This window comes from Ambystoma mexicanum, chromosome 6q (assembly GCF_040938575.1).
Source record: "Ambystoma mexicanum isolate Mex_15411 chromosome 6q, UKY_AmexF1_1, whole genome shotgun sequence".
Taxonomy (NCBI): Eukaryota; Metazoa; Chordata; class Amphibia; order Caudata; family Ambystomatidae; genus Ambystoma; species Ambystoma mexicanum.
In genome coordinates, this window is record NC_090937.1 from 1054589253 (window position 1) to 1054611695 (window position 22443).

At 43.0% G+C, this 22443-nt stretch overlaps 1 protein-coding gene across 2 annotated transcripts in view; it reads right to left on the reverse strand.

The window, feature by feature from the left end:
* TUSC3 (tumor suppressor candidate 3) overlaps positions 1-22443 on the reverse strand; it is a 1343405-nt gene that overhangs the window by 800590 nt on the left and 520372 nt on the right. For both annotated transcript variants that reach the window (XM_069631593.1, XM_069631594.1), the window contains exon 3: positions 9646-9763. In XM_069631593.1, the coding sequence (XP_069487694.1) occupies positions 9646-9763 (118 nt within the window). The remainder of the gene's footprint in view (positions 1-9645; positions 9764-22443) is intronic.

Below are 22443 nucleotides of genomic sequence, written 5' to 3' on the forward strand. Positions count from 1 at the left end.
GAGTCAGACTCTGATGAAGGCTCTTAAGTGATCATCCGTTCCACAGAGGAAGAGGATGAAGAGCCGATTGAACTGAGGAATACTAAAGTACCACTGGGTTTCAGAACCCTAAAAGATAAAAGAGCACAACTTGATCAAAAAGTAAGAGCATATGATGGAGGTACTGGTGGAACGATCAAGGCAAAATAGACAAAAAGAGAGGAACGCATATCCCAAAGTGTATCTGGAAAGAGTACTAAAGGCCAATGATGAATTGATATTGAATCATGCCAACATAATGGCCCTTCTACACAATGTCCCTCAGTTGAAGGTAATCGAACCGAAGGACATTAAGATTGTGGATTTTATAAATGAAGACGAGATCAACAGGGTATGTTTGCATATGACTTCTAAGGCAGTAAGAACTCTGATGTTAAATGCTACAGGTGACATGCGAGCCCTTGGATTCGACCTAAAGGAGGGCATGGACTTGTCGGAAGAGGTGAAAAGGATGAGCGAAAAAGAGTCCAGAACAAGAGGCTGAACCAGAGAATATGTGGCACAGTCGTCAGAAGACGAGCCCTCTAAACCACTTAGATATTCACCAAAACATCTTCTAGGTCCAAGAGCTCTAAAGATCACTATAAATGGTAGAAATCCCAAAAGATCTTTACCATCAACCAAGAATTTGGAAACACTGGAACACAGAATATCAAAAGAGAGTCCTGGGACTGTTTGGCCAGAACATTGGCTTTGCCAGTTAGAAAATAGACCGGTGGCCAGGAACCACAAATGGAGATGAAGAAAGGTTCCTGGAATTCTAGAGGGTTCATGCACAATCTTTGGACTTAAGATTAACTGACATAGATGTTCTGTGCCTCCATTAATCCTGGTTAAGAGAGACTCCCCACTTAGATTGATATATGGGTTTCCTGAATAAAGCAGTAACAGGGAAGAGTGGAAGATCTACTTCGTGTCTCCTTACCCTGGTAAAAACATTACAGTGCCAGGAAAGTGGTTAGAGTCATACACCCTAGTCCTTTGATACAAATTATTGTAACCAAACCACAGGTATGTGAAAACTCAAAAGAAGGGGACACAATTAGCTTTAATCTATACTGCAATGTCAAAGCAACAGATGGGAAGGGATTCCTAGATTTGGTTACAAAATGAATAGATGAATTAGGTCAGAGTTGGATAACCCAAGAATAATCATATTCAGAGATCTGAATATCGATGGGTTTGGGGCAAACATCAATGATGCAAAGGAAAGAAGACAAACAGATAAAACACACAGGAGCTAAAATGGCCAGATGAAATGGAATGTAGAGACTTGCACATGGTGAATGGACAAGTAAAAGGCGATCAGCCTGGAGCTAAAACATGGTACTCCAGTAGACCCAGTGCTACGTCAAACTATTTTTTCGTCAACTAACTAACCTTCCATAATGAACTCACTAAAAGTACTGTGTACCGAAATCAGTGATCATCGGCCATTGATATTATCTTGCACATGGCCCTGTGCTACATGCCCTGGAACAAAGAAGGTGACTTGTTGGGAATGTAAAGTAATGCTTTAGAATAGAGGGAATCGACTAAAAAAAGATTTGAGATCAACACCAGCATTATCTAAGTGACTGGCAGACTGGAGAGCTAGACCAGAAATGGGACTGGAGTAGGAGTCTTGCTTGATGTTGTTCAGAAATACCACTGGAGACATGGGAAAAGAAGTTTTAAGGAGAAAGCATCTCTACGATAAAGAAGTAGGTGACATAAAATAACAGTTACTAAAGGAATTGAAATCATTAAAGTCGGCCCCGCTTATCTCAAAGATGGATAAGAAGAAAGAGCTAAAGTAGACATACGGGAATTGGGTTAAGTCACACAGACTGATTCTGTACCAAAATGATGGTGACAAGTGTTTGTCTGCAACAAATATTAAAAACTTAAGTCAACTCTGGACCCTTCTCAACGGAAAAGAGTGTGACACAGGAGCATGTCAACTAAATCCTATCGAAGAAGATGTATAGGTGGAACATTCTGAAACACTATACGGGCAAAAAAAGCCCCAAGATGCTCAGTAGAGAGGAGTCCGCATCAAGTAACACACCATGGACAATCAGTATTGAAAGAGAAGAGATAAAAATATCATAGCTAAAACCAACTCATCAAGAGCCCCTGACCCTGATGGGCTATCTAATTTTACACTTAAATTAGCACCAGAGATATGGACATACTTTTCTTTATAATTATTTCTAAGAATAATTATAACAAAGTAAAATTCCTGCATCATGGAAAAAGGCGGTAGTTATACCAATTAATAAGAAAGGTGACCAAAGTAGTCCCAAGAACTACCGCCCAATTTCCCTCTTAGATGTTTTGGGGAAAGTATTCTTTGGAAGCCTCATTAAAAGATTGAAAGAGTGGAAGCAGGATTTGTAATTAATGTGGATTGTGGCTTGAATCTCCTCTTAATCAGTTTAATAAAAAGAAAGATCTTGAAAGCAAATGAGCAACTGTATATGGCCTTCATTGATATGGAAGCAGCATTTCACTTTGTGGAAAGAGACAGTTTACGGACTAAGATGAAAAACAAAGGCTGTCCTGAAGCAATCCTGAATCCAATCAGAGAATTGAACTATCCTGCAAATCCGGTTAGATTACTGGGGACATTTCTACAAGGACATTGAAAATTGTAGAGGCTTGAAACAAGGATGCCCCTTGGCTGCAATTCTTTACAACTTTTTCATAAATTATATGAAGGAGATATTGCAACCAACAAGATCATGTTCACCTAAGATAAATGGAACGGCAGTAGGGCACTTATATGCAGACAATTTAGTCCTGTTGGTCCTCACACCGGTGGGCCTCCAGAAAAATCTAGACGCCCTACAGGCCTATGTAGTGCTAAACGGGCTAAAAATCAACATAGGGTGATCAGAGATTTCAGTGATCAAAAATCCAAGAACAAAGACAAAAAGATCTTTCAGTTCGGCACTTGGTACAAACAGGCCAACTACAACAGTCCCAACTCGATATCTAGAAATCATGATCAGCTTAGACCGAAGAGACACCTCTTGGAAGGCAAGCCTAATGTTGAAAATTAAACAGCTTACAGCACTAGTTCTGGTAATAGGAAAAAATTACAGTAAATTCTTGCTGCAACCCTGGATTACATTCTACAACCAGAAGATTATTCCAGCATTAACATTCGCTGGAGAAGCAGGTCTGAACTTTCCGAAAGAACTCTGGGAAAAACTGGAAAGTAAGTACTTAAAGCGCATTCTGAGGCTCCCAAATTCGGTCCCAATGGTAGTGGTAAGGCATGAGTTGGGCCTTTACTCATTACATGCCAAATCCAATGGAGATCTCTAATGACTTTCCGAAAGGTAATAAGCCCTGAATGTCCTCCACATTACACAATAATTAAGATCAAAGAAGAAGGCATGTCTTTTTGGCCTTCAAATCAGTGGAGAGATGCTTGCCAAAACCTATTATCCAATTTGGGCATATCAGTGGAAACCTTGTGTGACAATCCAAAGAAGGTGAAAGAGTCTTTGCTGGTGCCAGATTAGGCTGTTTCTGAAGTAAAGCGAGCTGACTCAAAACACCATACATTGTCCAAACTGCTTACCGGCTTGCCAAGGATTACCCCTTTATGGATTATCAACGAAAATGTCCTTGCCCGAAATATCGAGACTTGATCTTGAGATTCCACTGAAACATATTAAGAACTAAAGAAGTACTGTTCAAATATGGTCTTGTAAAAGAGGACAAATGCTGTTTTGTTAGCAGAAAGTGGAATCCCTGCGACATTTGATACTGTTCTGCCCAAAATTGGGAAAGGAGAGAACCACCATGCTATTCGAGAAATTGAATAAAGTCCACAGGCTGAACACCGAAGCATGGTGGGAGACCCTTTATGGGGGCCTTAATAGTTTGGCGACACAAGCTTTGGGTCTCTACCTGGATGGGATCTTTGGTAGTAAAAGAGCCCAGGCTCTGTAAGATCAGCCAACTCTTAACCCGGAGGGGGCTTTGTGGAGGAAAGGAACTTAAGTCCTGAAAGACTAATTTATGTTCAACTGGGAGGGGGACAAGGCACAGTTCTGTATGCCAAGAGATGGCTTTACGGGGAATAAAGGAGAGGGGAGGATGACTGGGAGGTGGATAGATTGAAAGTAATTCAGACTCTCAGGAGTTTTGGATGGGTTTGGTTGGTGTTGACTAGCATAATGGGCTGTTGATATTGAAAATGTTATAACATCTCATAGCTTTGGAAGATGAAGATTTTATGAAAAGCAAAAGATGTGCTATATGCTTAATAAAAAAATTAAAAAAATTGTTTACTCTCCACATCAAGGAGGGCGATAGTTCACTGGATTTAACCGATCGCCCCCCTTGAAGAAAGGAATAACTATAGCCGTTTTCCATGAAACGGGAAAGATCTTTTTTAAGATATCCTTAAAGAGCCAGTTAAGTAGTCTGGACCAAAGTTGTACATTATTTTTTAAGACCTGATAGGTCATCCCATTTGGACCAGCTGCCTTAGATAAAGATGATTTATTGATGAGCTATGCTATATCATTCTCGACAAAAGTCAATGACCACGATCCTTCAATATAACTAATTATGATTTTGCTGTAGGGATTTTCAAAGTTCTGTGACAGGTAGTCTATCCATGTGGATTCTAGGACTACGTTGCACTGGATATTACTATGCTTTACCTCTGATTAATAATAGCCAAGAAATTACCCAGTTTTATTTTTTTTTACAGACTGCGCTTAACATCAATTCACTGTCCTTCTGGAGGCGCAGTAAGTTTCGCCCTTTCGACCAGTGCTTGAATTTATTTCTAAGTTGTATCTTCACAGTCTTCAAAGTTTCTCCATTCCTTGCAGTCTTCCTGAACTTTCTAAGTGCTTGTCTTAAGGATTTCTTTTTTCCCCAGGTTTCCTCTTCATAAATTTATACTAGGCAGTTGAGGAGGTCCATAGGACTCAAGGTTTTCTGGGGGTCCCTCTTCAAACTAGGAACGAGGACACTTCCAACTACATGATCATCAGTTGTAAGTAAGACAGGAGGAATATTCTGCTTTCTTCTGCCTTTTCTTCTGACTCCACTGGCCATGGGCTTCCCCTTAGGCCTAGTCTTTCTCTTAGGCTTGGCTAAGACAGCATGATTTTGAGACCTAGTGCTTGAAGGGTCTGGTGAGGGCCTAGCAGGACCGAAGACTTGAAGACTCAACTCATCCAGCACTCTTCTAGGAACCACTCTCCTTACATAGACAGATGCCCTGACCATTTCTCTATTCACAGCTTGAATGACAGGTGCTACTGGAACATTAAGAGAAGGCCTACCAGCCAACTGAATTTCCCCCACAGGAACTCTGGCAAGAACCTGTGGGTTTACCACAAAGGAAGCTACTTCAGTAGGACTGGGCCCAGTGTTCCTAACAGTAGAGGTAGTTACACCTACTACCTGAACACTATACTCAACAGAATTATCACTATGCAATAGGACAGGAATGGGAGCCAATGCTCCAGCACTGCTTGTTTCTAAGGAATCTAGACAAACTTCAGACTCTTCCTCTGAGGGAATGGAGTCTAAAGGGAAGGACACCCCTGCCATCCCTTCTTCCTCATACTGATACTGAGAGAAGACCAGACTGGCAGAGTGGACCCCCAAGGTCTCACACTTACATCTGGGGTCCCCCTTCCTGTGGTCACTTGCTCCACAAGTATAACAAGCCCACTGGCACTTGACACATAGGGAGGCGTAACCACTTAACTGCTTGGGAGGGTTAGTCCCACTACCCTGACCTGATTCTGATGACTTCCCCTTATCATACTTTTTGTGGGCTTTCTTGGACATCATTTTATCAGTATCCCCACCCTCTTTCTCTTTCTGCATCTTTCCCTCCTCCTGCTTACCTGAAGCAGGCTTGTCCTTATGTGACACTATGTTAAACACATAAGTCAGCAGCAATGGCTAGCCTCTTTGGATTTAACTCCTTTGAGTCAGCCAAATGCTGCTTAAGCTCTGGGGAACAAAAGGCAAAAATATGTTCAAGTACGACCCAATTGATCATACCCTCAAAGGTGGTTACCTGATCGCCTTCTATCTAGCCACTCAAGTTTTTCAGAGAATCTGCAACAAAACCTACATAGGCCATACATTCTTTCTTTTTGTATTCTCTAAACCTCCTCAAGTATTGGGCAGGAGTCTTCCCAAACTTGAGGATCACGGATTGCTTCAGTTTTACAAAGTCTAATCCATCAGCCTTTGACATTTCCATAATGGCACCACAGCCAGATTGGGCAGTCTGCTGATCAACCATGCATTCCTGTCAGCATCACTCACTCCTTGTACCTCACATGCATATTCAAAAGTTACACGCAAGTCAATTATATCATTATTTTCATCATACATACTCAGGAGCTCTTTAAGAAACCTAGGATGTGAAGAGGACCCAGACCCATCTCCAGATCCTCTGGAAGAAACTTGTGAAGCCTGAATCTTGGCAAGCCCCAACTGGTGATCCCTATCTTTCTGTTTCTCAACCCTCTCAATTTCCAATATGGCCATACCAAACTCAAGTTCTTTAAACCTGAGGGTGTCTCTTTTCAAATTGAACAGTGTCTCAGCATTAGAGGAGGCCTCAACCAGAAGTCCAGAGGATGTACTTTCTCACTGCTCATCCTTAACACCAATCACTGGAGTGACAGTAATGACATTACTGGTGCTGGGTCTAGCCTCAGCTCCACTATCAGGACCATTTGTTAAGTTAGGCACAACTTTGTTTCTTTCAAAATCTGAATTTTTACAATTAATTTAGCTTTTGAGCCAGAGAAGTTCAAGTCTCTCTCAACACATAACTTTCTCAATTGCACCACTTTTAAGGCACTCAAAGTGGTGAAAGTGATTGTTCCATGCTATTCATTATAGTAGGTGACGTATATCTACAAGGCAATGAAATATTATAGTGTCTTGTGTAAGTATAATCTGGACACACCACAAGTGATCTACACTGTGGTACCCAATACAGATCCTATTCACAAAACACCCAGATGTTATGTGGAGAGGGTCATCCCACCGCTGTACACCAATTTGTTAGGTGATTTTTCTATACTCTGGCCTGGTGGACAGATGTATAGAAGGCCAACCTATATTGTGACAGAGACAACTCTGGGAATCTGTAGCCAAACCAGTTTAGGTAGCAGTGACAGGCAGTCTAGGCTAAGTCCTTCAGAGAGGTGAGCTTGTAAAGGGTCCACAATGAGGTCACACAATGGGAATCACAAATTGCACTTAGACAGGATGTATACAAATATAGTTATTTAATTATGGCCAAAACACATAAGAAAAATCAATACAATCAGATAAACTTATCAACCAATACCATCAAACTAAATACATATATACATTCAAAGGTTCAAATGCCCAATACAAATCAAAATACTCCTACAAAGTTATGAATAGGTAAGTATACACAGAAAAGGTCCACAGAGATGATCCCTAGCTAAAATTGTCCAACCCTAAGTTGTCTGGGGCCTTGTGCCCTATTGTTCAGGATACAGTTCCACAGAATTTAGGGTGCAAGAAAAAATGTAGGTAGGGTCTCTGGGGTCCAGTGATGGATTCTTAGAGTTAAGGTTCAATGTAGACAAGTGCCCAAAATTACCCTCAACAGTCAGAAGTCTTGCCAAGGCAAGTAATGCTAAAGCCAATAGTATAAAAAATAGGATTATTATAAGCCCATTGACCTATAATGGGAGTATAGGGGTAGGTTAAAAGCTCCGTAACTTATCCCCCTTACTCCGAATCTTCCCAAGTCTTTGTGGAACAAAGGAAGGGTGTCCTGGCTTGCTTTTCCACTGAAATCCATGGTCCTCGATTTTCTGGGGTTACAGGTTCGAGAATGACTCTGGTTGGGATCTTTTGCTGGTGCAAGGACTCTCAGTGAAGCAATGCAAAAACGAACGATGCATCACCCCTCTGGGGACTGGACTTGTGTCGGAAAAGCAGGTTTCGGATGGTGCACGCCGTACACAGCGATGCAACAGGACTCAGTAGCCGCAGTCAAACTTTCCAGTCTTTCTCAGGTCCCCTTGCTGCTAGGATGCCGAAGTTTCGCAGAGGGTGTCGTTGCAGTGGCAGCTGAGGGCGTGCCAAGATTCAGGCGGAAACTCGGAACGGCAACAAAGTTAACCCAGTAGCCCAAAAACAGAGCTGGTCAGCCACAGGACGATTTCCAGGGCAGTTCTGAAGGTGGTTTTTGTGCTGGGCACCGAGTCGACGTTGGTAATGGATGGTTCCTCCACTCCAAGGGTCGTAACACCTTTGCAGGCCTACTGACGATCACAAGCAAGACAGGGCTTCACCGGGACTGTAGCTTCAGTCAGGATTCGGGTTTTTTCGCGGGTCTCGCAGCTGGACAGGATACTTGGCTCCTTCAGGTTCTTCCAGGATCTCTGAAGAATGCATGCAGGGGTCCTCTTATCCTAAAAGCCAGGTAGGAGTAGAAACTCCCACTAGCCAATAGCAGAACTAGCCCACACACACACCCCATAGTGGTCCAATCAGGGTCACTGCCGGGAACACTCATGCATACCACTCAGATACACAGAAACCAGTATGTGGATTGGGGCCAGACTGGCCCAGCCCACATCATGCCTGCAAACACACAAAGCCCTCCAGTAGCCTGCCAAAAGCTGCTGCTTGCCCGGGCACTGGAGGTCCTTATAAGGATCTTCCTGGACTCTGAGGCCAGGATGAAGGCTAAACAACAAGATGCAAAAGGAATGGGCGAAAAACCTTGTGGCACGGCTATGTTTGACCAGTAGCCACAGTCAGTAGTAAAAACCGGTAAAAGTGGTCAAGCTAAAACGAAATTCCCCAAAAAGGGGGAAAAAAGTCACTGCTGCCACCAGCCCATCTTTTAAGCACATCTAGAGTAACCAAAAAATCCTTTGAGTGTTAGTCTAGGGCAAAACACAAATGCAACCCATTGCACTGCAGTGTAATGATTAAAAACTAATGATTAAAAAGTTACCACAAGGGATACAAAAGTAACCACAAGTAGCAACATAGTAACACGACTAAGGGAAACATCAGTACCCATAACATGTGAGCAAAGGCCAGTGCAGTGAAGCTTAAAGCTTCACTGTACTGCAAAAATTACAGGTCAGATTCAAAAATAAAAGCAAGAAGTTTGGGGGTTCCACACAGATTTAAGGAAAGGGGCAGTAAAGAGAATCTTTCCTAACAGTGGCCTCCACAAAGATTAGGTGATCTGGGTATAAAAAGTCGAGCACAACCCTAGAATATGACATGCCATAATGGCAAGCTGTCAAGAGTGTTGTGTATATCGTTTTTTTCTTCATTTCAGCGAGATTTGGTGTACTTTTGGGGTCAATGTAAGTATCATTGTAGCATTTTCCAGGTCATTTTGAATAGCGTGAACTTTTTTAGGGAGATTTAGGATTTTTATTAGCCTTCTAGAGTGCACTTATAATGACAACCCCTGATAGTAACAGTACAAGGGGAAAGGGCGCCAATGTTGCCTAAAGTAAAATTCAAAGATCGTGTTAAGTAGCCTTCATCTCTCCATTAAAGTCGGACATTAAATTGGATGTCATACAGTTTAGAAGCATGTTGTGTTACCTGTTGAAACACGTCGGCACCTTCATCATAGTCCACGATTGTGAAGAAGAGTTTGTTAGAGAAAGCTGATGAATACCTCCAGGAGTTAGCCAGCACCTGATACTCTTCATTGGCTTGCCTGCAAGAGAGAAGGCCTGTGTTAGGATGCAAAGGCATGGATATTGAATGCTTAATACCTGCCAATGTTCAGATGTGTTTATTGGATATACAAAATGGGAGAATTAAGTTTACCATTTACACACGTGTGTCTATGAGTATAACATTTCAAGCCCCGAAAGCCAGTGAATGTTTACTTTTACAACTGTGATCCCATCACTCAAGAAATATACTCATTATATCTTCTCTTGGAGTGGTATTCCAGTGCCATACGTTATGTTGAAGGTTCTTATACTGTGCAATGTTGCCACCTGTGTGGTTTCTTAGCGCTCTGGCGGATCTGTAAAGCAAGGGGGGTGGAATAAGTTAGTAGAAATGAGCGGGAGAAAAGAGCAAGAGAACTCTGATGTGCTGTTGGCAACTTCAGTTCCATTGACACCGTTCACTGAGCGTATGGGTTTTTCAATTGGTAGCCACCATGTGCTGTTGGGCAAACCTATGTGTGGTTTGTCTCGTCGTTATGGTGTAGTGAAGTGCGTGCGGGTTGTTGTGATGCAGAGGCATGATTGTGTTTAGTTCAGAGTTTGAGAGTTGTATGCAGAAGGATTCTTGTTTTTTAGCATGTAACAAAATGCCAGGTCTCGTTACATCTCCCCAGTGGGAGCCCTTTCCCATGAGCCTAGGGAGGGGAGGCCAGTACCCAATAGTCCTCTTAGGGGTGGTTTAATGCAGGAGGACCTCATGGGGAGGGACTCCCTACCTGAAGACAATGACGAACACTTGTTTGAAGGTACAGGTCTTCAAACGCCGTCACACCCTAACATTCCCTACCCGCCACCCCCCTCGATCCCAAATACTTTCCCTGAAAGTAAGCCAATGTGCTATGGTAATACCTTAAGAACAACCAAAGTAGACACTACTAGGATGAGGAAGATCATAGGAGACATGACGATTTCTCCCTATACCAATTCTGAGACGAGTTGGCCTCAAGGAGCCATGAAGAGTGGTCAAAGGAACTGGAGGAAACATTCTAGTGCTTTGCGGGGGAGTGTTCACAAACATAGACGTAGATGAAGGATTCAGTTAGATAAATAACAGTCCTGGATGCAGGCCAGACCAGGAGGAGAGGAGCATGGGAGTCAGAGCAGCCTAGGACATTCGAAGGAGACGCAGATAACACTGATAAGAACACAAGGTCTGTCTGTGGCCCTACAGGAAAGGGCTGACAACGGGACTCCTTTGCCCGTTGGCATGGAACTATTCCCCAAGGTAGCTGGAATATGGTAGACAATAGCGTGACCTCAAGTAGGTGGACCAGGCGCCTCAAAAAAAAGCACTGACACTTCCAGCCCAGAAACCATGAGAGATGCTTGCGTGACGAACGAAGCAGAAGAAAGACTCCAGGAACAATCAGAAGTGTCCTGTGAAGAGCCAATGTAACTGGAGTTATGCAGGACCCGGTAGGGGCTTAAAGACTTATGATAAAACATATTCCAAATGAGAAAAGCATCAGGTATTGTCTCCCTCGTGGCAGTACTTGGTATAAAAGTGAACCAAGTGTAAGGCATGGCAAAAGCATTGGGCGTCATCACCCTTGTGCAATACTTGATATAAAAGTGAGCCAGGCATAGAGATTGAGAAAAAGAGCATTAGAGGAAATCTTCCATGGCACAATTGTAACAAGAAAATAATTGGCTACCAGAGAAGGGTCTGGTAGCCCAAAAGTGAGAGATGGAGCATCAGAGGAAATCTTTCTCAGCTTGATACCCAGCCAACCCTTGATCCCCAGAGAAAGCACTGGAACAGTTATCCGGTAATATTTTCCTCATATATATGGCCACCATTCATAACGTCACCCCGGAAAAGGATGTGGCGACCTTATATATGGGGACCAAATATATGGGGTCGAGGGGAGCGCTGGTGTCCCATGCTCCCCTTGAAAAGGTTTTGGAGGTTACGGGGGTGTCCCCCGCATGTTTAATGTAATAATGGTCCTGCATAAAACAGCCATTTTTGGCAACTTTTTTGCCATGCAACATGTTTGCAGGGACATTATTGCATTGAAACCTGGGATCCAAATAAGAGTTATGAGAGAAACAGTAGTAGGAAAACCACAGCACATCAGAGAAGGGTGCGGGACCCCCAACAGTGAGAAATAGAGCAACACAGGAAATCTTGCTTGGTGCAGGGGTAACAAGCAGACTTGATCTCCAGAGAAAGCACTGGGACCCCAAACAAGAGTAATGAGAGAAACAGTAGTAGGACAACTACTGACCATCAGAGAAGTACCTGGAACCTCGTTCAAAGAGAAACAAAGATCCACAAGTAGTTCCTACAGAACAGTGCCATAAAGCCACCACAGAAAGGCTTTTGGATCTTGCCGAAACATTTGAAAAGTGGCAAATTTATGTTTTGAACTTTTGTACAGGAAACCCGTTAAAGATGCCAGGGGAGGGGAGTCATTCCTCCTGGTTCAATAGAGATCGGAGAAACCCCATGAAGACCATGAGAATGGAATCCTTCTCCTGGCAAAGAGACTTGGCCTCTGTTAGAGACACCAGGGGAAGGGAGTCATTTCCCCTGACATTATTTTGTGGGACACTTTGAAAATAACCAACAACTTCAAGAGAAGGGAGTCATTCTCTTGATAAAGAAAGTCACACTGTTTCCAAGGAGTTTTCTAATTCTAACACAGCGGGAAGGGAGTCATCCCCCCGGCCCTTGTTGTTTCAAGCAACGAGTATTGGAACTGCAATCACATACCAGGATAAGGGAGCCATTCTCCTGGTAAAGGAATGTTCTTTTACAGATATAGGGCCTCATGACAAGTTTGCCGGTCAGAAAAATAAGGGTGTGGGTAAGCTCACCAGCAACCTTGTTTCCGGACTGGCAAACTGCAGGTTTGCCTGCTGGAGCCTCTGTGCCCGACAGGTCTGACCCTGCCAGGTGCAGCAGTGCAAGCGCTTCCGTGTCCCCATTCCCATAAAGTCCTATGGCACTCAATGGGAAAGGGGATTTGCAAATTTAACGGTGCTTAACTTCCCGACCACCGGGAAGTCAGGAGCCAGTACATTTTTACGGGTCCAGCAGAAACCCGCCGGTAGCACCGGCAGGGTTACCGCTCGGCCCGTAATGAGGTCGATAATCTTCTTTAATTTTAGTGTAAGGGATAGAGTAAGGTTTTTGACAATTGACGGTGGAACTTTGATTTGACAGGCATTCTAACAATGCCTTTAGTTTTAGTTTGAGGCAGTGAAACCCCTCTAAAAGATAGGGAGTTTGGTTTTCTATATGATAAAAGTGTATAACCACCACCATGCCACCCATGTGTCAGCTTCCTCCAACACCCTTACACATTACGCACCAGGATGGCAGATAAAGTGTGCGTGCAAGGATTGGTGCTCATGCACAAAGCTGAATGCCATAGAAAATACTCAGAAATGAGTACTGTTATGTTATGGTAACACGTAAAGCTCACAAGTGCAAGTATGGATCCTTGACTAAACTCAGGGTCAGTATTCATTATTATACTTGCGCTACGTAATTATAGGGGACGACAGATGGGTTTTGTCACCCCCAACTTTTGTGGCATGCCTTTTTGTCCCCCCCATCTTTTGGCAGGAGGGCCAGCGGGGCGCATTGTGGCCACCGTGTAATTTTTCCGTGTCTGACTGTCGGGGCGGGCTCAGTTTTATTTTATGTTTATGGGTTTTATGTTTATAATTGGGTGGGCAGCGCTGCGGTGGGCCGGTGTCCGTAGGCTTTTCAACCTTTACCATTACCAACCTGGATAGTAACAAAACTGTACAATATTTATCAGCCAATTAAATTCATTATAGTTTGTGGCGTGATGATGGGCAAGCTGCGCGCATGCATGGGTGGGTGGAAACCTTCTGGACTGTTCTTTCAGTTTAGAGGCGAGCTGAGGCACCCTGGTCGCCTGAGGGGTACGTGTGCGGTGCCGGTGCACAGTGTTTCCCGGTCACAGTGACGTGTGTGCCCTTACCTAAATTGCGGCTGAACTAGATTTGTATTACACAGACGCCGGATTCAATCACAGTAGGAATGAGATTGTAAGCTTGATTGTGATGCGCCTGCTGCTGCCGCATTCACCCTTCAGTTAGTCTGTTTTGGCAAGAAGGGCCATTTGGTGCCAAAATGAGTGTGTGTCTTTTTTTATTTTAAGAAAACTAACATTCCATAATGTTTAATGTATGGTTAAAAGAAAATCAGGCATACCTCTTTTCTAGACCAACTGGCTTTCTGAAATCAGTTGTACAAGCAGAGTTGTATTAAGTGTGCATCTCAATAAACAGAAAATATAAGGTGACATCAAGGCCGGTGGTACAATAGGCTTTTCTTGGCAGATACTGACCAGGGGACACTAAAGGGTACAATTGTATACCTAATAACATCAAATCTAGCACACTTCCATGCCAGATGATGTACCTGCTAAACAAGGGGGTAAAAGAAGCCTTGCTCTGGCTCTTGGTGGCATCACATGGTAAGTTCCTGGCCATCCTCTACTACGTTCCGTCATTCATCTCTTCTTAATCATCAAGATGCTAGGGGCATATCTTGCATGCTGGGACAACACAGAGTTCACCATGACAAAATGCAGTCGGTCGGAGCCAGCCCAGTCCATGTGAATTGTGAGGTTTCTCTTGTTCTGTCTCTCCTGCATGCCTGCGCAAGTATCTCGTTCTAGGCTGCTTCTAGGCTGACTTGTGACCTGTGTTGTGAATGTTATCATTCATCTCTGCATTTGGGTTCTTGATGCGCCTTTCCACCTGCTGGCTCCATTGTGAGAATGGCTGTTTCAAAGGGGACCTGGAAGGAACGGGTCAGAGCTGTAGATTGGCTGCCAGCCCCAGAGGAAGTTTAGTTATGCATTTGTGGTTAGCTACTGTATAATTCCCTTTTAGTTTTCAAAACAAGTTTCTCTATAAATATAGGATTTCAAAAAGACTCTTATTTATAAACTTTCCTTTTGCATCAAACTACAAGAGGGCACTGCCTCTATGCCGAGCCCTTATGAGATGGAGGACTTCCAGAATAATCTGCATCATAGTAGCAATTTATTTCAATGTTTGCACATATGACTGCTCTGTGTGAAATGCTTATTTTTAACCTTGGCAGCAAAACTTACGAGCTGCAGCATTCCAATGTTTATTATTGGTGTGTGTTGCGGGATGGGTAGACCTCTTCTGTGTTTGAACACCTGATCATTCTGTATTGTGAGGAAGGGCAGCAGAAAAGTGCTGGAATTGGACTGACACGCCCTGCTATCCCTCTAATCTGATCTGGCAGTGATTGATGAACATGGTAGAGATAAATCTGGGGAAGCAGGGATCTGCCTGGGTGTCCATTTTCTTAACCACTTGTGTTTGAGCCGAGGTGATGCCACCAAGTGCACATGCAAGGTACACATGCACCTGCCATTGCAACACTGGTTGCTGCGCTGAGAATTACAGATTGCATGTGGCCTCTTTGCAAGTGCAAGGAAACTGCACAATCCACCATTCTTAAGGGACTCAGCAACATCTGCAATGAGGATCGGACTACCTCAGCCTCAGACTGCAGTGTATGTGCCCAGGCATGCAGTGAACCCACTGCCCTCCTCATTCCGCAGAGGTGGGAATGGGTGGGCCTGCAAGAAACAAAAGATTATACATTTCCTCCAGCAATACAGACGCTGCCATAGCCACTCTGTATCTTGATTTTAAATGCTTACTTCATGTTGCCAGTTTGAGTGGGTCTAGGTATAACCTGGCTGCGGCTCTAAATTCACCTCTTAACACCCTTTTCGTGTCCTGAATGCAGTGGTCAAACTTGTTTGCATGAGGTCTAGGTCCATTTGCATAATGAGATGCAGCTCCCCCTCCAATGTAAGTAACTCCTCTCAGTTATGAGATCGTTACTCTTGGTAAGATTGTCTGGCTTCCAGGTAATACCATTACGAGCTGGATTATTTGCTATTTCCCCAGTGTTGTCCCTCTCGTTTTCCTGGAGGTTAGAGGCACACACCTCTGAAAGTAAGAGTCAATGGGACGTCAGTGTTGAACAGGAGAAAGGAACCTGTTTAACACTGAACATTGAGAAAGGAACCAAACAGTGTCAGAAAGGCAGCAGTGAAGGTCTGTCGCAGTAGTCTCCTTGGACGGGTTGTTACGCAGGTTGTGGATGTCCCATGAAGATGAAACTTGGTGTCAACCTTGACAAAGCTTGGGAGGTGAAGATAAGTTATTTGGTTTCTGTGGATGACCTTCAGTGGTGGCGGGTGCAGTGGCAGAAGGAGGTGTGAGGTTTCTTCAGTTTGCAGTTTGTCGATGTTTGGTTCTTCAGTGCTACAGCCGCAGCACAGGTGACAGGATGGCTTTTGGCGAGTTGGATCAGAGCACTTGACCTTCACCAAGTCTGGAGCCTCAGTACTCTATCTTTAGCCTTCAGGATCATTGAATTTCCATAACTGATGAGTGTTGTCATGTCAGTCTACAGAACCTATTCAGAGAACAGGTATGTTTTGCTAGTTACACATAAAACTGCAGCTTGAACTGTAGTGAAATCTTTCCCTTACCATCTAACGCTGCTCTAACAACTTATAACGGTTTTGTTGTGACAAATTTGCCAGAGAAATCTTTGGTGTTAAGATTGATAACTGTAATATATTACTCTTGTTTGCAGCGCAAAATATGTTACACTGTTTGCAAGTCTTACACAATTCTCAAGAAAGAATAATCACTAAAACCTCTAGTAGAGAAAACATCACAGAAACCTACACTGCTTTCAATTAAGGATACAGTTGGGTTTAAAGCTTTAGAGTTGCCCTACACATCTCTAAATGGAATAGCAACAAATTGGGTGGAGTAACTCACTTAGGGTATCAAATGAAACTCGAATGAAACTCGATAGAGTATTGTCATACTAAGATGTCATAATGAGTAGTGAGGAAGGCAAATGTTGTAGTAGGGTGGGGGCCCTCAACTATGCTCCCCTATCCTTGGGATTTCTATTTCTGCAGAACATGAATGTATGATTAAGGAAGTCAGGAAAGTTTAACTAAATGGGATTCATAGACCTAATTAGTCATAATATCCTCCTTCCAGCCTAGCCACAATACTCCATTCCTATGTTCAACTTTTAACTATGTGACGTATATATCATGGTACTAAGTCTATATTAGATTTACTAGGTGTGTCTGGTACATTGTATATGTCCCATGTTAATCTATCCCATAACCTGTCTTCCTCAACAACCAGATACCCATTCCTAGATACCTTCAATCTATTCTAAAGGTGCCCTTTTTCCGGAATTATCCATGTCTTCTGCATTCCTATTTATTAGTTGTATTTAGTTTGTCAACACATTTTTACAACATTGATGTTACAAATATTCCTATTCACAGATTGCACTATACTTTGACAATTATTCATAAAACTTAATCAAGTATCAGTTTACCAACATTTCTGACATCTTAAAAGCCTGCATATGAGTCGTCACTTTTTACATTTACAATGTGTTACAGTTAACAAATAAATCAAAAGCAGCCTTAAGTGAACATCAAATTATCATGACATAACATAGGTACTGATTCTTACTAACACATCACATACAGTCATGCACATCCATGGTCTGCCCCATTTTTTAAGCAATTACTAGTTGTAGCTTGCTTGCCAGTTCTTCGTTGATCGTAATAAACAGTCCTGTCAGTAAAAGAATAACCTTAATTCTAGTACCCCACATACATGTAATCCAAAACCATTCCCTCGAAAGAGTGCAGTTACCTAATCTGTCAATTGTAATTGGTTATTTATAACATGCTTAATATCCAGGAGGTTTCTAAGCGCGGACCCGGGGTTCGAACCTGTGTTGCTCTGCGTCGTCTTGCTTCCAAGGCGAGTACATTGCCCCTGAGCTATCCTCCCAAGACAGAACGTTAAGCTTCTGGTTCTCTCCCTGGGGCTGGCTGTTGCAGGTCCAGATTCACCCTCTCAGTGTCTCTGTGTCTGTCCCTCTCTGGAAAAAAGTCACTTTTGCACAATGCAAGTGTTATAATATCATGTACTCTGCAGCCTCTAGAGGCACCTGGCTCTTTGAACCCTTTCAGTTCATTGGTCCTTCAACTGATCTACTGGATATATACTCCCCAGTTAATTTCTGTGTTTGTAATTCCTTTCTCCTAGACTGACGAAACAGAGTCTCCTTTATACGCCATAAGGTCATTACACACTGATTGACAGGGGTTGCCCAGAGTTTCCCTGCAGCAATATGAATGCGAGTTAAGCTTTTTAGTTCAGAATTCAGGAAGAGCTCAAATAAATAATGGCCATTTTGAACTCAGACCATGTGCCCTTGGTATTTTCTTCCTGGCAAGATAGTTCTCACCCCAGTGTGCTGCCTTCTTTCACATTACATGGCTTTGAGCCTAAGAAAACTTGAATTTCTGGGGTCTGCTTACTTATCTTTTCTTTGGGAATCTTGTGTTGGAGTTTTACTGTGGTCTTAGGTCAGAATATGTGTTTTGTCTGAGCAAGCCCATTGGTGAATGAGGGCTGGGTGGGATTTCTCCTGTGTTGTTTTGGCTGACTGGGGGGGGGGGAATCTGGGTGGGTACTATTAGTATTGAAAAAAGGTGTCTGTGTGTGTTGTCCTTAGCCTCTTGCTGGTTGAGTAAGGAAATCAGAACTTTCTTTAGCCAGTGTACTTGGATGGTAGTCGGATTTACTAGAGACTTGGCTTATGGGGATGCAGTTTTTCCAGAAAAGTGAATAGATTTTGGTACATCCTTGAAATGCCTTGAAGTGGCATACATCCCCAAAAAGTGAGTTAGCTGGGAAGATCTTCTCCTATTTTTAGGTAGCCCCTAACATAGCTTGTGGGTATCCCTGGTCTCCAGAGCCCGCTTGGACTTTCTCACACAAGCTAAACTATGTATTTCGTTGCTTCTGCAGTTAACACGCGAGGCATTTGCAACATCCCTCTTCATTTATGCACATGGACATCTGGAGGTAATGTTTGTCCCTCACACTTATACATGCATAAAATAAACAAGGAAATATATAGCAAGTCTCAACAAACAATTATGATTGAATTTGTATTGTCACCACAGTCACTTTGTAACTTGGTTCAAATTCCCCTTCCCCAAATGTAAAGGAGATTCTGTTCCACAGTTCAAGAAAAGAAAACAAGGAAATCCGGATGTGCCCCGCAATGGTCCTGATGTATTCTCTCTCCCACTAATACTAATGGCCTGCACCTGAGGGTCCTTTAAGCCTCTCAGTCTCCCTCAGGTGTGGGTAATCTGCACTAGTGATTGGACCACTCCTACAATGCTGCACCTCTTCAGTCATCCTCCTCATCCCAGTACTTAGAGGATAATGGGACTTGAAATACCCAATGACCAGGTTAGGTTTGTGAGTCTGAATTTCTCTTCTATACTTCAATTTGTTCTTTATAACACAGGTAAAAGGAATATCATGAGGATTAGTCGCAAAACCTGAATGAAAAGAAAAAGGCAATTCTTTTAAGTTATTATCTATGAATTCCCTTCCACTGTACCTTTGGGTGTAACTGAGGTCTTGAGTTTGACACGGTTCTGAGGTTTTAAAAGGGCTTTTCATTCCTCTAAGGTATAGGGTTTCATGAGTGTTTTTTACCCCATTACAAAGTCAATTTCTATCTCCTCTCAGGTTATCCTCCCGCAGAACACATCAATCCCCAGAATTGCAAGAGGTGGAGAAGGTCGACATATGGGAACTATATCAAATAAAAAAAGTGCAATGGTGTCAGCCATTCTCACCCTACAAAAACCCAAAAAAGGGAAAAAGTGCACGGCAGACAAAAGGCCATATACCCTACATTGATGTCATGGCAGATGATAATGAATTCCAAAACCCTTCTCATGACGTCACAGTTGGAAGATTCAGCATTTGAAAAAGAAAACAGTTGTTGATTAGTCCCTATAACGGATCTTAACTTAGAAAACCCAAACCCCAATGATGGGGTAGCACACCTTAACCACTCTCGCCGAGTTACATTTGTCTCAGTTAGTCAGAGGCCCTATGCCTGAGAAGGGTTGCACTAGACTATTGACTGGATAGTTGCTAATAATGTTTTCTCAAAGATTAGTTCCACCACCAGATCATTTTACAATATTTCTTTTCTCTATTAATGCCTAGTAAAGTTAAGGCGACTCCTACCAATGCGTCCAAAATGATATGTCACTATTTCAGTAAGAGCACTCCTCAAACTATGGCCGCCATGCTTAGCCCATTGTTAGAGGATTTGTTTTGTGGTAAATCCTTGGAACAAACGGTTGACCTTTACCACGCTTTATTAAAGTCAGCCCTGGATGCACTTTCCCCACTTATGCCAAAACTGATCGAGTTCAGCAAAAAAGGTTCAGCTGGCAGCCCCGCTATTAGAAATCTCCATACGGTCAAACAAAAGTCGAAAGGAAATGGTACGAGACTGGCCTTGAAAAGCACAAAATAGAGTGGGCTAATGCACAGAAGCAATATAGGTTAGCTCTTGTTGCATCAGAGAAAAAGTTATATAATAACAAAATCTCCTAATGCTACTAAATAACTTTTTAGCCTTCTACATAGCCTTGAGAAAGGCCATATTATATCTACTGGCCCCTCTGCCTCTTCCGAGCGGTGAAATAAACATATGGCATATTTAAAATCAAAATATAGCCAAGATCAGGGGCTAATATTTCTGCCAAATCACGGTCTAAACGAACACCTGATGTTCCATCTATCTATTAACGGTATTGATCATTATAAGTTACAATGCTGAAAATATTCCCCTTATATGTTCTCCAATCCCCCAAAAACCCACATACCTCTCACCAAACCACCTCAAACGTCTCGCCAATTCCCCATCACAACTTGTATTCCCGAACCTCTCAGTCATACACAGTCACATGCTCTGTCACACAGCCAAGTCACAATTTTCACTCTCCAGTCCCTGCAAAACTTACACCTTAGGCTCCCCAATTCCTCCCGCAGTATACAGTCCTTTATTCATTCATTCTACTTCTGCATCTTGCATCCTTTCTCCCATTCTATCATGCTTTCTCCAAATCTGAAGCTCACTGCCTCTTTCCAGCCAACCCCTCTCTGTTTTGGTCCCCTGGCTCCTTAAGCCCATGCTCCCTCTACTTTCTGTACATTTGCTCCCTCAGAAGTTTCTGGCCCATCACCCCACTGGTTCCTCCCTGCTATCTTGCCTCCTTCTTCCCCCTCTGACCCACTGCTCTAACTCTGCTTTCTTGCCTACCTCTCCACAACTCACCCATCACTCCCTTTCTTTCTCATATTGTGACCATTTTTTATTTTTGAAACTGTTGATTTTGGCCCAGAGTCTCAAAAAATGGGGCATCTAAAAATAAAGCAGAGGATATGCTATTTTTAGATTACCCATTTTTGGAAACGAGCAGGTGACATTATTCTCAAAGGTGACCTGTGCATTTCCATGGGGCTGAGATGTAGCGCAAATGATGCGCTGGGCAGCCGCCTTGAATACGTTTGCGTTGGAAGCGCTCTCTGGATAATGTTCTCCAGGCTCCCCGCACGTTTAACCGTGACGGGCTCTTCAGGCCTGGCACTATAAAATGTGACAAAAAAAAAAACTCCCATTCCTATCCCGTTTGAGGATCAGAAATGCAAGTGAGACAGCAGCCGTCACATTTGAAAGTATTGCATTATTAGTAAAGACAATGTCACCCCCCGGCACCTATTCAAAACGGGCGCAGAGGGTTGCCTACAATTTCTGCACATTTAAACGTGCATCTTTTCAATTTGGGATGTGCTTTTCAATGCGCAGAAATGCCCCTGGATTTGCGCAAAAGAGTGAAAAAGGCCCTCTGAATGGGCACATGTATATGATGTGCCCATTCAGATGTCCTTTTTTGGATTGGGCTGCTCTTTTTTTGATGAGATATGGTTGCACATTTCATTTCTTGAGTACAAAAAAAAAAGTTATTACATTCTGGGGCCTTGAGCGTTTTTTTTTTTTATCGTTTTTTGCAAAAACTGACATTTTGACGGGTGTTTATGCGCTTTAAAAAAAAAAAGCTTCCGTTTTCACAGTATTTTGCGGGGTCGCAAAATCCCTATAAACTGGAGGATCAGTCCACAGATTAATGTTTCCCTTGTGTTTATCGAAGAAGTCTTTAAAACTATCCAGGAGCTCAAAGGTACTACTTGTGCCAATGATGTATGTCATTCCAAAGTCATCAAAGACGGTGCCCCACTTTTATTGCAAGCCATTACTGCTAGACAGTGATAGCTGGTCTACTGGCATCATACCCGATTCTTTGAAAGAGACCTATGTTAGCCCTCATCTTAAAAAAGGCTTCCTTGGGGCCTTCTGATCCTGGTAACTATGGGCCAATTACCAACGTCAGTTTCCTTTGTAAAATCTTGGACAAAATAGCTTACTTACAGCAATAGCACTTTGTCATCATTCATAACCTACTGGGCACTGAACAGTCAGGTTTTCGACCAGCCCATAATACAGAGACCTCTATATTGGACATCCAGTCTGGCATATTTGCTATTCTGGATGAGGGTAAAGCTGGCTTGTTGATGTTCCTGGATCTTTCAATGGCGTTTGACGTCCTCGATCATGATATCCTACTGTCACGATTTGGGCCTCCACCTTGATCACCTTGCCGTTAGCTTGATTTGTTATTTA